The 15889-nt window shown below is 39.6% G+C and overlaps 1 protein-coding gene across 1 annotated transcript in view; it reads left to right on the top strand.

Moving 5' to 3' along the window:
- The window catches only part of RALYL (RALY RNA binding protein like), a 195693-nt gene extending 183181 nt beyond the window's left edge, over positions 1 to 12512 (top strand). The window contains exons 6-8 of the mRNA XM_075705072.1: positions 443 to 523; positions 8187 to 8300; positions 12262 to 12512. Of these exons, the coding sequence (XP_075561187.1) occupies positions 443 to 523; positions 8187 to 8300; positions 12262 to 12512 (446 nt within the window). The remainder of the gene's footprint in view (positions 1 to 442; positions 524 to 8186; positions 8301 to 12261) is intronic.
- Positions 12513 to 15889: the final 3377 nt, after the last annotated feature.

The raw sequence follows: 15889 nt of genomic DNA on the forward strand, positions 1-15889 counted from the left end.
ATTTGACCTACAGACCACTCCCTTGGCCTCAGAAGAAGCCTGTTTAAAATCTCCTATCATCCTGACTGCTTATGGACCATGAGGTCTTGTGAACAGCTGATAATAAAGCAAAGCTAATTATCTTGTTATAGACAGAGGCACACTGATTTCTGTTGAGACTTGAGGATTGTATGTGAGCGGGGGCGGGGGGTGGGGTGGGCGTGGCGGGGGGAGGTGGTGTGTGTGCTTTTTTTGCCAGATTCTTCTGAGGGTAGAAAGACGCAAAGTGTCTTTGGCTGTTCTAAAGGAAGGGCAAAACAGTATTGGCAATCTGAGATTATTCAACCTTTCCTTAGCGAGTTGGCCTTAGAAGAGCTGATGAACAATAGCATTCCCTCCTCCAAGCTCCCCACCCTGTAGTATTGTCCTGGGAACTTCATCTTCCTCTCCGTGCATCTTTCAGCACCCACCTGTCTTCCCCTGCCCCTTATGTGGAGCGATACTGTCCTTGGAAGCATCACTGGAAGAGGAAGAGAAAGATCAGGTAGGGATCAGATACTAGAAAGAATGAAGGGACTTCAATAAGACACTTGCAGTACCAGACTGGCCAACAATGTATCATGCTATCTTACACACAGCCATGAAATAAGTGAATCCACCAACACTACACCTTACAGGAAGAGGGGTTAATTACGTCATCAACTTGAGGCAATTATATACTCTGCTTGAGTAACCTAAACAAAACTCACACACTAGTATCTAACAAAGAAGATGGACCTCTAGTGAGCCCACTAGGATCCATTCTTGATCCTACTGTATGAACCAATGGATTCCATAACCTTGAAAGAAATCATGTAATAAATATGCATGTGACTGAAAGAATGGAAATGTGATAAACAGAGCAAAAGATAATGTTCTATATTGAGGAACAAGGAGCTGGGGCCATTCCTTGGAAAGGATGACATTCTGAGAAAGGGAGTCTCTGTTGGCTGTACAGCTAAATCAGACACAAGCCTGCAGTGGGCTAGCAGCCCATTACCAATAATGGGAGCCTTGAAAACTACCACACAGGAAGACATCTAAATTTAGGTGTCATATTATGGAGCTCACTCACACCCTAAGAGGATATCTGGGAGTAGCAACACTTCCTTTGTTCTCCGGAGGATGAACCTGAGTCTAGACATTTTCATACATGCCTTGAACTAATCCACTTGTCCATAGATACTTTTTTTCTTTCCTCAATACTTTAAGTAATGACTTATGATTCCTTATATTAATTTAAAAGAAAGCATACAGCTCAAGATCCTCACTTTAGTAGACTTTGTTTTAAATTATTTTGTTAGCCTTTCCCAGCCCTTGAGTCTTTGGGTTTTCACACAGCTTTAGTAAGTATATACACAAACAGATTCATTTATTAGATCTCCTTTGCTCAGCCTTTACTGTTGTCTTAGCTGTATGAAAAGTTAGTAGCATCAGTGCATTCAATTCACTAATTGTCCTAAAGTGTGGTCTAATACGAATGGACTTTTTGGACTCACTTTGCCTTGAGAAGATTAATTATTTTCAGATAAGTTTTTTAATATATATTTCTTATTGTCCACAGCAAGAATAATACTAAAATTCTTCTAAGGACCTTAGTATATCCCAATAGATGTCAAGTAAATCTGGGTTTTCATTGCAGTGAATGGGACAGAGCATATTACATTAACATATGGATATCTGTTCCTCAGAATAATCATCAAATTTGCTTTATTATTTATTCTGCATTTCAGAAAATGTTTTGTCAGGACTTAAGTAATAAATAATGTAGATTATAGATTCAACCCTAGACTGACTACCCACAGCCGCCTTCTAGAAGACCTCCCAAACACTACCTACATAACATGGCAAATGTTGCAGAACCTGTAAATTATTTAATGGAAGTGCTATCAGGAGTGTAAAGATCCTAAAAGACAGTATTATGCCCCGGTGAAAGTATCCTTCAATGTATTCATGTGTGATGTGAAGTCTAAAAATGTCAGTCTTAGAGCTCCAGGTGACAAGAGCATGTTTGGATACAGCTCTTTAACACTGAAGGGAGAGCTGCAAGATGCATCACTAAAAACGTGGGCTGACGTTTTGACCCCTGTTGGGTTTCCACCCTCAGTTCTTTATAATGGCAATTGGAACATAACTGCAAAGACCATTTATCATGCTGGAATAAATTGCAGAAAATATTCTTTCTGCATGCAATACACGTTTAAAAGGAGTCAGACACACAGTATAACGACTTTCATGCTTGATTTCCCCATAGAATTACTTCCCTTTTTGTCAAGCCCAACCAACCCATCATAAAGGTAAAAACATGATTTTGTTGACTTGGACAGGAGTGTAATCAGCTTATTGTAAGACGTTTATCAGAAAAATAACCAAGTCATTCCCTTAGGGGCTTCAACTTGGAGAGTAGAGAATGTGTGTTTTGTGGCTTCTTTTGCCATTTTATTAGAAAAGTTGGTTATATTGAATTGTGGGATGAAGCAATTTAATATTTTTTTTGCCCCTTACTCTACACTGCTAATCTGAACCCCTTGAACCAATGCACTTTTGATTCTAATTGTAATTTATTGCTAGTTAAATAAACGATCTCTTCAAAAAGGGGAAACATAGTTTGTGGGAAGGAAGATATTTTGGGGTTTAATGAAATTCAAGACCATAAAATAGCTTAATCACAGGTTCAGAATTCACTATGTCAAAATGGTATTGCCTATGCTTGAAAGATTTCACCCCCAAATAGCAAAATTCTATGAGACCACATCCCCTAATAGACTTTTCAGATTTAAGTAGAAATCTCGTAGGCATAACTGTTCTCATAGCTGTTCTCCACACTCAGACTGGATCCAGAAAATGAACCCATACATGAAGTATTAAAGGTCAGAACACAGGGGACCCCTCAGTGAAATTATCAGGATTAGAGGAACTCAATTCTGAAAACCAACAATCCAAAGACAGAAGTTTGTTGTGGCATACAGCAAAGATGTTATAAAATCATAATACCAAAAATGCCTTGTTCACTGATGAGTACCTCTGCAAAAATAATGTCTGCCCTCCAGTGCAGCAAATTCTTGTTCTACCAAAAAGTAGCAATATGTGTTCTAAGTTTGCTACCAAAACACAAAATAAATTAGGAGGATTTGATTTCTTTTCTGAATCCATAATTTTTCAGGGATCAGTTGACAATATTTTGTTTTCTTTTTAATTCCAAAAACTAGAAAAAAATAAATCAAGCTTTCCACATTATCAAAAGTAACTCACAAAATGAAACATGTTGGTGTGAAAACTACACATAGTAGTTCTTCATGTTAACGGTAGGAAGCAGCAGATGCAGATTGCTATTTAGAACTGGGAAAAACTCACTTTTTCTGACAATATAGAAACTGAAGCTCTTGGAGTATGTATTTTTATTTTACACATCTGAAAAACAGGAGGTAAACACTAATAAATTTTTTTATACCCTGTGTGCCTGAGATTAAGGAGTAGACACTTAAGATGTTACAATATGTACTGAATTATACCTTTAATTCATTTTGACTTGCATAGTTTATACTTAGCTTCATCAGCTAACCCATTTTTCAGTGAAATCTAAAGTAATACAATACAATAAAATATTTTCTATTAAACATGAAGGGCTTAGATAAAAATACATGACATTTGTTTCCAAAGGAATCTGAATCATGCTTTGTGGATGAATCAATTTGTAGTTATGGCAAAAAATGTTTCACAAATATAGTTGTAATTCAGCAGTAGCACTTTCATTTCTAAAAATATGATTTACCTCAATTTTAAATCTCTTGCTTTGAGCTGGATGCAGTTTGTCTCCTTTAGTGCTAGATGCTTCAATGGAAGATGCATTCCGGAAGGCCCTTGTATTCCTGGCAAAGGGCTGGAAAGGGTCACTGAATCTAATTCCTCGCTGTTGCAAGTAGCCATATCACCTAATCCTTTAAGCTCCATCTTAAAGGTAGTTAGGGTTTGGTTTTTGTCTGTCTCTGTTTCTTCTAATTTCCAGCTTAAATTTGTTTCTTATTTGTTCATATCCATTTGTTGTGCCAACACTGTCTCAGCTTAAAAGTTTTATTTCCTTCTTTTGTCTCAGGCAAAGAAGCAAAACTCTTCTGTCACACTACAGGCTTTCCAGTCTTATGGTCATCTTCATGGCCCTTCTCCCCACGCACCTGCCAGAATTCAGTGGTTCAACCTGTTTACATTATTCCAGATGAGCTCTCACCAGGTCCTTGTACAATGGCATTGTACTTCCCCATCTTTAGTAATACATCATTTGACACATCTTAGCACTGCATTTTCTTTCTCTTGGTTGCATTACAGTGATAGGCTATTGTCAACCTGCGACTCCAACTACACCCGAGGATAATTCTGTTACTGCCTTTTTCAGCTGATGAGCTTCCATGTTGAAAGTAGGAGTTCTGCTGTTAGTCAATCAAGTGCAGGACTTTTTTTCAGTGCAATTGTATTTTACCTTTTTTCTAATGTAGCATTCCTTAAAATCACCTGACTCCTCCTTCCATTCCAGTTCACTCTGAATAGATTATACCTTCCAATTTCATATTGTCAGCAAGTTTCACTTGTTCATTTACTTTTTTGCATCAAAGTTGTTGAAGCTATTTAGCCATTTTGGTGCCAGTGCTTGAGGAATTTCATTAGTAATTTCTTTCCCTTTCAGTACATGCATTTCTGTCACCTGATGGCCTTTGCTTATCTGCTAATAGGAAAAAAAAAAAAAAAAAAAAAAAAAGCAGTAAGCTATTTTATTTTCCTATTCTATTACTCAAAAGTGGATGAACAGATATTTTGGACACATGCAGCTCTGGTTTCATGTTTATCAACTGATTTATTTCTTGCCTGAGATCAATTAAAAAAAAAAATCTGTGAAGTTTTAAAGGAGAATTTATATACTCAAAGCAGGACACCTGAAGTACAGTATTTACAGTCTTCACATTTTGTCTTTGTCATAACACTGTGCTTAAAAAGCCTAAAAGTTTTTCCCATGCTCTATACCACAGAATCACAGAATCATGGAATGGTTGAGGTTGGAAGGGATCTCTGGAGCTCATCTGGTCCAACTGCCCTGCTCAAGCAGGGCCACCTTACAGCAGGTTTCCCAGCACTGTGTCCATACGGCTTTTGAATAGCTCCAAGGATGAAGACTCCACAGCCTCTCTAGGCCGCCTGTGACACTTTTTAAACATGCTCACAGAGAAAAAAAAAAAAAAAAAGCTTTCTCTTGTGTTTAGATGGAATTTCATGTGCTTTAATTCGTGCCAATGGTCTTTGACATGTTAGTGGGCACCTCTGAGAAGAGTCTGGCTTTGTCTTCATTCCCTCTTGTACCAGGAGCCCAGAACTGGACACAGTACTCCAGATGTGGACTCACCAGTGCTGAGCAGAGGGGAAGGATCATCTCCCTCAACCTTCTAGCAACACTCCTCCTAATGCAGTCCACAATGTTGATGGCCTGCTTTATCACAAGGGTGCATTTCTGGCTCATATTCAGCTTGTTGTTAATCAGGACCCTTCATAATTTGTCTTTAGTCATTGCCGCTTATTACAGAAATACCCAGTACAATACAACTGAGAGTGGATTTTCTCTAGGAGAATGATTTTGAAGATTTGTACAATTCTCTGCAAATTAAGACAATAAGCAACTCACATAACTACACCATTGCAGTGTTGGAACAAGGATGGAAATTTGGAACTTGTGCAGATTTGTTGAAAACCTTTCCCCTTTTTTCTTTCAGTCCTTTCTAGTGTTAACTTGAAGTGATTGACTGTATGATGGAATGCCCTACTTAATGACCTTATTAAATGTGAATGATAAATTGCAGATTCGGTGACCAAAGTTTGAGCAAATAGTTTTGGCATAGGGGAATCTTGCAAGGTAGCAATAAGGCTCCTCAGTCGTTTATAGCATCTTTGCTTGCTGTTGAATCCCCACTGTTGTGTCTGTGTTCCCTCTGATGCAGTCTTCTTCCAAAATTCATTTCTCAGTGAGACACCACAGGGAAGCCCCTGTGAAGCTAAAGGTTTGACCTGAGTTGAACAGTAGCCCTACGTATGTGCCTGTTTCCTCACCAAATTCAGAAGAGCAAATGTTTTCTGCTCTGCATTTTAGACTGGGAACAAATCTCATTAGGTCCTTGTGGTGTCTCTTCTGACTTTTGACCTTTTAGCCTTGGCAAGCCTGCTCTTTGCCAGTCAAGGGACCACCTCTAACACAACAGTTTGGCCACACAGCATCTGTTTCCAGCTGATTTCATAGCATGCTGCTGCAGACAGTTAGCATTCACCATTGGATAGATTCACATCATTTCACCCTGGAATCTGCAATGCTTTTTTACTCCAGCACAGACCAACCACTGCCCCCGGGGAAGCAGTAAACTTCTAAATATATAGTTGCCAGAACCTTAACATTTTGTTACAGAGCTGGGAGATTGGACAGTGACCCATTATTTCTCCAAGAACATTTTAAGGCCTTGCTCTATAAATATACTGAATAATTCCATCAAATACTGTATAGCATATAAGGGTCTAGCGCAAAGGTTATTTTTAAGCTTTGTTCTCTAAGGACTACCGTTCATTCAATATGGGATCAGAGGTTTAAGCCAATGATAGTGTGCGATATGCAATTTCTCTATATGAGCACATGATCAAACAAGTTCATTACCGTATATAGCAACCTACTGCCTTTAGCTGACTTGTTATAACTATAATGTATGTGATCCAAACTCTAAGATAAAAAGCCTTGGTTTCAACCTCAGTGAATGTGCTCCAAGTTTGCAATAAGGCTGTTTTAGAAGCAAACACATACTCATTTGCTACCACTGAAGCAGGTAGTAGCTTGCCTGCACACTTCATCATCAGATTTTGACTGTCTAATAAAAAATACCCATGTGACACCACGATGAGATACATGGCCATGAGTGAATGAACAGGACTGAGAAGGCAAGATGCAGCCAGGAGGTCCTTTGGACAGAAAGGGAACATGTCCTTCTCCATGGCAGAACAACCCTTTCCCCAGGCTCACTAAGGGCTCTCCCATTGCTCCAGATACATACCCCAAATCAATGCACATCCTGCTTTAGCAACTGTAAGGATAGAAGAGTAATACTGCTCAGTGCTTTTCCATTGCCAGTCCCTCACAGTTTAAGGTGATGGTCCATTTCTTCCTACAAGAGTTGTAAGAGTGACAGCTCTGTTATCTTGACTTTTATGAACGGCTTTATGTTCCCATGTTAACACAGGGTTCCCATTTTCTCCTCTTCACCTTTTCAAGATGATATTCTAGCACAGATGGGGCAAGTGGATCTGTTTAGACTATCTTCTGAGCATAAAAACATGTCCTGATAATGCCATAATAATGACATCATTCATGAGTGCTGCAGTGCTATTTCTTCTGAAGCCAAAAGACCTCCAAACCAGTTACTCCTTCTTATGTTAGACAAGAGTGCAATAATGCACATAAATGAAGAGTAATGCAATGCAACAAAGATTTGGAAACTTCAGCTTTTAATTTGTGGGTGTTGCATCCATGTCCCTGGATGTGATCATAAAAGGAAATATTTTCATATGTTATCTATAGCTGGAAAAAGTACAAGAAATTACCAGAACTGAAAACTTTTGAAGCAATAATACTTAACACCTTCTATTGCAATGAAGTTGTTGACTGGAATGTAACATTGCATTCCTGGCTCCTTAGCATTTATGTTATCATTCACTCTTGCTGAAAAATACCTACTGCTACTGTGAAGGATCTTTTTATTATTGTTGTTATTACAAAATAGTCCAGCAAAATAGCATTGCAAGACTGTGAAATGTCTGTCATATTTGAATCATTCTTTCACTATAGGCAGTTTTTCAGTAAAAGTTACTCAGATTTACTAAGCATGCCCTTGAGATGGTTTGCCTCAAATGCTTATTAAGAACAATACACCTCACATAACCCCTTGCCACTAGGGTTTAGTATCCTGTGATTTCCTAGGATTCAGCATTTTTAACTAACAATGTTCATTTTAAAAGTTAAATCTCTAAAAATACTAACAAAGATGAGAGAGTAGACTTTGTACTACAGAGGAAAGAAAAAAGAACATGTTTTTTTCAAGGGGGTTGCAAATACAGTTTTTTTCATGTTTTGCATCTTTGCTCTTTTTCCACAGTGAAATCAGATGAGTTGCAAACAATCAAGAAGGAATTAACCCAAATCAAAACAAAAATTGACTCCTTGCTAGGGAGACTGGAAAAGATTGAAAAGCAGCAAAAAGCTGAAGCAGGTAGGTGAAAGCAATTTGTTGTCACATAAATTAAATTAGAACCTAGTTATCAGTCAAGCAGACAGACCAGAGAGAACGGAAGCCTTCCAGAAATTTTGCTACATGATGGAGGCCTTAAGCAAGGTAAATTAACTCTCAGGTAGAACTGTTGGGGGGATAAATTGATATTCTTCACAGAGCATCAACATCATTTCCAGAATTGTTTTCTATGGTGTAGGAGGGAAAAAAAAAAAAAAAAAAAAAAAAAAGAAAAGAAAAGATTCTTACTAGATGTTCTGGAAACAAAACATCACTAAAAAATTGACTGAACCAAATTAAGTTAGAGGTTGTTGACCTTGGGGATGCTTGTGCTATCCACGTTAAGAATTATTAGATTATTAGATGGTCTATATCAGGAATTATTGCCTGGGCAATAGGCAGTAGTTACAAGCTGCAGCAAGGGAAATTTTTGTTTGATATAAGGAAAAGAGATGCAACTAAGCAGTATAGCAGGTTGCCCAGAGAGACTGTAGTAGCTCCATCCTTGGAGATGTTCAAAACTCATTGGGCCAAGGCACCATGGACCTGGACCAAACTTTGAGTTTGGCCCTGCTTTGAAGAGGGGTTGGACTTGGAGTGTCCAGAGATCACTTCCAACCTAAGCTGTTGTGTGAAGTTGTGGCATCTCTGTAAAACTGGCCGCACCTCTAGTTCAGCTTTTCTCTGGCTTGAAATGTTTTGTTTTGAGGCAAACCTTGGGAATGACAAAATCCGATACCGCTTTTTAATTTAATTTAAGATCTTTATTTCTATCATTGTAGTGATCACTTTGTTAGCTGAATGATCTCACCTGGCAGTACTTTAAAGCCATACTGAGCAGTTTTAAGAGATTTATAAGGTTGTATTTTCACCATGGTGTAGTATATATAGAAAACAATCTCAGTTCTTACCACTGTCTATGGTATTTCCATGTCTATTTCCTTATAAATCAAATGGTATATCTCTGTTCAGGAGCTGTGTACTAGCAAGCTGATTTTGATGAGAGCCAGTGGTGAAATGGAAGCCTTACGTCATGAAAAATCTCAATGTTCCTATTTTTTTTTCCCCCTCCATTCTCTGATGAAATTTTTTTATGTATTGGGTGTGAAATCTGTGAAGGAAATTCTGCCTCAAAATCCACAGCTGCCTGGGTGTCCAGGCACTCAGATTTGTGTCCCTTGCATAACTCAAATCAGCTATGTGAAGCCAAAAAGACCCAGCAGGACACATAAAGAAAGCTCCATCAAGACTGTCTAAAACATTGGTGGGAATTAGCAGTTGAGGTTCCTGAACCTGACACAGGCAAAACAGTTATTTAGATCTGGATCCCTCCGTTCCCATGCCTGCCCTATTGGCTCATCTGTTGTGGGGGTATCTCTCCGAACCCAGAAGTTTCCTGCTGGCATTCATAAATAACTGTAATGAATGTCTTCCTAAGGGAGAACACTGCAGAAAAATATTTTGCAGTCAACAATTTAAAAAAAAGAAAAATCCAAAACCAGCTCTTTAAAAAAAAATCTATCTTTTATTTATAATCATTTCCATCATTTTCTAAGTTGACAGACAAGGACCAATCCCTCAGCTGTTATAGTCTACCCCACAAAATAAGTTGAGTCCTTTTTTCCAAGTCTAAGGTAAACCACTAGTACAGTGTGATTATCTCTTTTAGGAGAACCATACACAATATGTATTCATTATATTCTATTTTGTACTTTATGCAAGTTAGATAAAAGTTGGTATAATCAGTGAAGATGTAATTGCAAGGCACTTCACCAAATCACTTGTGTACTGAAATGCACTGAGATGGCACATCCCTACTTCAGGGAGCTTTTATATAAAATCCATTACTATGCAAAACAACCTGCACGTCATTGTACTTTGATATCCAATTTTCACTTTTGCTAAAGGACTGTAGTGAACTCATTTAAATAGAAATCAGCTCAAAGAGGAAAATGTTGATTTGTATTGAATCATACTGTTATGCCTTTTGAAGACAAGCAATGAATAATATCCTCAGAGATTAAAAACTGTTTTCAAATTGTTGATGTTTTAAAGCATCAGGTGCAAAACCTGTCCCCCATATTACTTGCTTCTCATCAGAGGGTATGAGGAGAAAAAATACCTCAGAGACACCAGTAAACCTGGATCCCCATTTAAGTCTCCTGAGCTGATGAAGAAGGTTATGAATCCTGGGTGATTAGTCTGCAGATGATTGCTTCCTCAGCTAAAAGATTTGTATAAGATAAGGCTACATCAGTAGCTGAACTATTTAACTTACGGCATCAGATGTGAGATGATTTTGTTCCTTCTCTATGGTTTAGCAATGTTATTTCTTACTTTTCTCCGCCAGAAGGTGTGGCCCACTAAGACTGGGATCAGAAAGAGGATCTGTCTCATTTACACAAGACAAAAATCAAGCCATCATCTTGCCCTTCTGGGTTTTTTTAAGTTTGCATCACTTTCATGAAGAATATTTAATTATTAATCTTAAAAGTTATATGTGACAGGTTAAACAGACAAGCTGGACAAGCTCAGTGCACACATTCGTTACTGCTCTACAGCTGCATGAAAATTCTCCTTACAATAATGGCTGATATTCTGTCTTTTACTATTATTAACCCCTGACCATTCCAATAGGGGGAATATAGGTAAGAGGATTTCCTGTACATCGGGAAACTGCAGGAGCAGCTCCTCTGTTTGTAAAATTCTGAATCAGGAAACCAGGAATAAGAAGCTGTTCTGATGTGAAAAAATTGTTAGAGAATATTCTCCCTGTAATATCAGAGAAGGGTACTGAAAGGTAGGATCTTAAGTTTACTTTCTATGATACAGAAAAGCATGAGCAGCTTTGAATATTATATGCAGCTGGTAATAATTTATAGTAAAATGATAATAAATTCATAGAGATGAACAATATAGAGCTTCACAGGCACTTTGCAGATTCATTGCCTGTCCAACAAGGTGATGCATTACTAGTGTTACAGAACAGTCAATCTAACAAAGAAGGAAATCGTTTTGGTCTAGAAATTTGATCATTGATGGGTATTGTCACCCTCAGACTGCACTAGCATTCCAGCTACAGGCAACCAATTCACTGGCCCATATTCACTTTGAGTACATAAAACTTTTCATCTAAACTCCTGAGGTACATAGGAATAAGACTCTGATCCTCCAACCACTCTTCTGGACAGTCTGTCTCTGTCATTCCTCCCTCAATCCTTCTCTGGATTTCTGCTGGCTGGATGAAATTCCTCAGCATATCCAGGAGTCTTGCAATACATAATCACAACAATGCAGCTATCTGCACTAAGCCAACCAGAACAGATCCTCTGGGCCTCCATGGAATTTGTCTTTCTTTCCACCACTCTGTGGAAATTATAGGAAGCCCTATAGTTGGGTAATTGGAGGGGGGCATTCTCCAGTTACTTTGGCACATTATACCAGGGGGAACTTTTATGTTAAAAAAAATATGTTCAGTTGTATAGAAGGATTTGTTGATTATCTGTATGGTTGTTGAGCTATATTCACAGCAAATTTATGCAAATCCTTGTTCACTTATTGGCAATTAACAGCCTTCTGCTTCTCAGAGCATAGAGATTTATGTACTTCTCATTGGCTGCAGATAAATAAATATGTGGTAACTATGCCAATTGGAATCCCAGGGCAAAGCAAAGTCCAGAAAATCAAAAAGCTGGATCCACTGATAAATCAAGCCTTCATCCACTGCATGGGATAGATGAGCATGTTGGTACTATGGCTGATTTATGCATTACTTTTTGCATGCAAGGGTTTTGATCCTATTTGCCTGGTAGATATTAACACACTGATTTTTACAAATCTAGCTTATCTGGAGATGGGAGCTTAGGTTTCTTCCTCAGAGCACTTTTCTTTGACACCAATAGGGAAGGCTACTGAATCTCTATAGAGTATGTTTTCCTTACAGAAGCTCAAAAGAAACAAATGGAAGATAATGCTGATTTGATTCAAGAGGAATGCATATCAGAGAATGCAGATAACTCTACAGAAGAGCCAATTGAAGGAGGGCCAGATGCAGATGGGGATGGAGAAGAGATGACTGATGGAATAGAGGAGGATTTTGATGAGGATGGCAGCAATGAGCTGGTAAGGAATAACCATGCCATGTCTGTCTATACAGTTGCTACAAGTAACCAGAGAAACAACAATCTGGGTTAACAAAAATAGCTCACAGCAGCACTATGTTGTTCTGTAACTAGTGCCTAGTCCTACGTGCTTCATACAATATGGTATCAATTAAGCATTGGGCCCTCTGAGGATAAACAAAAAAATATATTTTACTACACTTGGTGATCTTAGAAAGGAAATTAAATGTACTTTAAATTGGTTTACATTTATTATTTTACATTTAATGACATGTAGATGAGGGGACCAAAAAAAAAAAAGCAAAAAAAAAAAAGCAACCATGTATTCCTAACTGGAACATTTCAAAATCAAATAAGATTCTAGAATGGACAACTTCATCATTAGTAAACATGTGCTCCCCCATAATTCCCAGTCCCTGTCTTCCATGTATATCTTCTGCAGGACGCATTAGCAGCTACAGATTTTTTTGGTGGAAGGATTTTTTTCCCTAAGAAATGTTCAGCTTAGAAATGTTTGGGTTTTCAGCTTGAGCCTGCACCGTTCATGAAATGCCCACCATGTTGTTAAACTTCTAAGTTCTTCTAGAGAAACACTGAAAATATATTTTGAAAGTCAGATTTATACTTTTTTCTTCATTCCTAATAAGCATGGATAGGTCACATTTTTTTAGACTGTAATACTCTCCCTCTCTTCCCAGCTTTCATATTAGAATCATTGTAGAATAATATAATCATTTAGGTTGGAAAAGACCTTTAAGATCATCCAGTCCAAACATTAACCTAAGACTACCAAGTCCACCGATAAACCGATTAAGGGTAGAGTAGCAATTTCATGTTTCCTGGCTTGGTGGCTAGATTATTTTTAATGAAAGTAAAAACTAGGAATCATTAAGGTTGGAAAGGATCGCTAAGATCATCAGTCCAACCATCAACCCAACACCACCATGCCCACTAAACCATGTCCCAAAATGCCATGTCTACCTGTTTTTTGAACACTTCCAGGGATGGTGACTCCACCACCTCTCTGGGAAGCCTCTTCCAATGCTTGACTACCCTTTCCATGAAGAAATTTTTCCTAATATCCAATCGAAACCTCCCCTGGCACAGCTTTAGCCTATTTCCTCTCATCCTATCACTAACTACTTAGGAGAAGAGACCAACACCCACCTCACTACAACCTCCTTTCAGGGAGTTGTAGAGAGCGATAAGGTCTCCCCTCAGCCTCCTCTTCTCCAGGCTAAACAACCCCAGTTCCCTCAGCCGCTCCTCATAAGGCCTGTGCTCCAGACCCTTCACCAGCTTCGTTGCCCTTCTCTGGACATGCTACAGCACCTCAATGTCCTTCTTGTAGTGAGGGGCCCAAAACTGGACACAGTATTCCAGGTGTGGCCTCACCAGCGCCGAGTACAGGGGCACAATCACCTCCCTGCTCCTGCTGGCCACACTATTCCTGATACAAGCCAGGATGCTGTTGGCCTTCTTGGCCACCTGGGCACACTGCTGGCTCATGTTCAGCCAGCTGTCTACCAACACCCCCAGGTCCTTTTCCACCAGGCAGCTTTGCAGCCACTCCTCCCCAAGCCTGTAGCGTTGCATGGCGTTGTTGTGCCCGAAGTGCAGGACCCGGCACTTGGCCTTGTTAAACCTCATACAGTGGGCCTTGTCCTATCAGTCCAGCCTGTCCAGATCCCTCTGCAGGGCCATCCTACCCTCCAGCAGATCGACATTGCCACCCAGTTTGGTGTCGTCTGCAAACTTACTGAGGACACACTCAATCCCCTCATCTAGATTGTTGATAAAGATGTTAAACAAGACTGGCCCCAAAACAGAGCACTGAGGAACACCACTCGTGACCGGCCACCAGCTGGACTTAACTCCATTCACCACAACTCTCTGAGCTCGGCCACCCAGCCAGTTTTTTACCCAGCGAAGACTACGCCTGTCCAAGCCATGAGCTGCCAGCTTCCTTAGGAGAAGGAAGTGCTTAGTGCACTCAATATGAACCTCTCCATAATCTTTCCTGGCACTGAGGTCAGGCTGACAGGCCTGTAGTTCCCCAGGTCCTCCTTCCAGCCCTTCTTGTAGATGGGCATCACATTGGCAAGCCTCCAGTCATCAGGGACCTCCCCTGTTAACCACGACTGCTGATAGATGATGGAGAGTGGCTTGGCAAGCTCCTCTGCCAGCTCCCTCAGTACTCTCGGGTGGATCCCATCTGGCCCCATAGACTTGTGAGCGTCCAGGTGGCATAGCAGGTCATTAACTGCTTCCTCCTGGACTATGGGGGCTCCATTCTGCTCCCTGTCCCTGTCTTCCAGCTCACGGGGCTGAGTACCCTGGGTATGACTGGTCTGGCTGTTAAACACAGAGGCAAAGAAGGCATTAAGTACCTCAGCCTTTTCCTCGTCCTTGGTGACAATGTTCCCCCCCACATCCAGCAAAGGATGGAGATTCTTCTTGGCTCTCTTTTTGCTGTTAAGGTACTTGTAAAAACATTTTTTATTAACTCTTACAACAGTGGATATTATTTTGCTTTGAGCAGAAATCACTTCTGTTACTCAGTGTCACTGTCCCTTCTTGCTTTTTAACACACATTTAATCATTTCTGCACTGTAAAATCATTCAGTGATGCCAACAGAAGTCAGTCAGCAATGGGCACAGCTGAAACAACACCAAGTCTGGAGTAACGGGACATGTGAATAACCAGTGTTTTGTACTGCTTACTGCGAAAGTAATTTAAACCTACTGATCGTTTGAGTGTCTGTGTCCCTTTAGCCAGCACAAGGCCCACTTGAATTTATAAATCCTCAATACCATTATGCCCAGGAGAAGCTACAAAAACTTGAATCCCCTCATCTTTTAACAAATGGTGTAGAATAGATGACATTATCACTTTTTCTCAAAGGAACAGGTTCTCCTGTACAAGTATGAGGGACCTCTGTAAACAGTTGCCACTCTGAATTTGTAGGAAGTTGAAATTTTGTAATGAATAATGAGCTGTAAATATAATATCCCACCATGGCTAATACCTGATCAGCTGAATTGATATTAGCAATAGGGATGACCACAGTTTAGCAAGACTGGTGGGTTTTGCGCTAATTAGGTGTCAGACTCCCTACTGTAGACAACTAAGTGGGGGAGTTAACGCACAGTATATTAGCCTCTGACTGTTCAGCGCTGTCATTTCACCCTGTGGATATGACATATTTAGCATATATCTACACTATATAATGAAGCATGATGTAGAAGAAATTTTTCATCTAGAAAAGGCCTAAGCAGGAAGCTTTCTAAAAAGCAAGCAGCACAGGAAGACTTCATTAGCAGTGGAAGTTTGGAATTGGCACAGACACATTTGCACACCACTGATTCCAAGTTAAAAAGCCTTTCCAAGATTTATGTTATGTCATTAGTCGAAGTGCAGTGTGTTGCAGACACAGCTCCAAAAACAGC

Source organism: Pelecanus crispus, chromosome 2, assembly GCF_030463565.1.
Source record: "Pelecanus crispus isolate bPelCri1 chromosome 2, bPelCri1.pri, whole genome shotgun sequence".
Taxonomy (NCBI): Eukaryota; Metazoa; Chordata; class Aves; order Pelecaniformes; family Pelecanidae; genus Pelecanus; species Pelecanus crispus.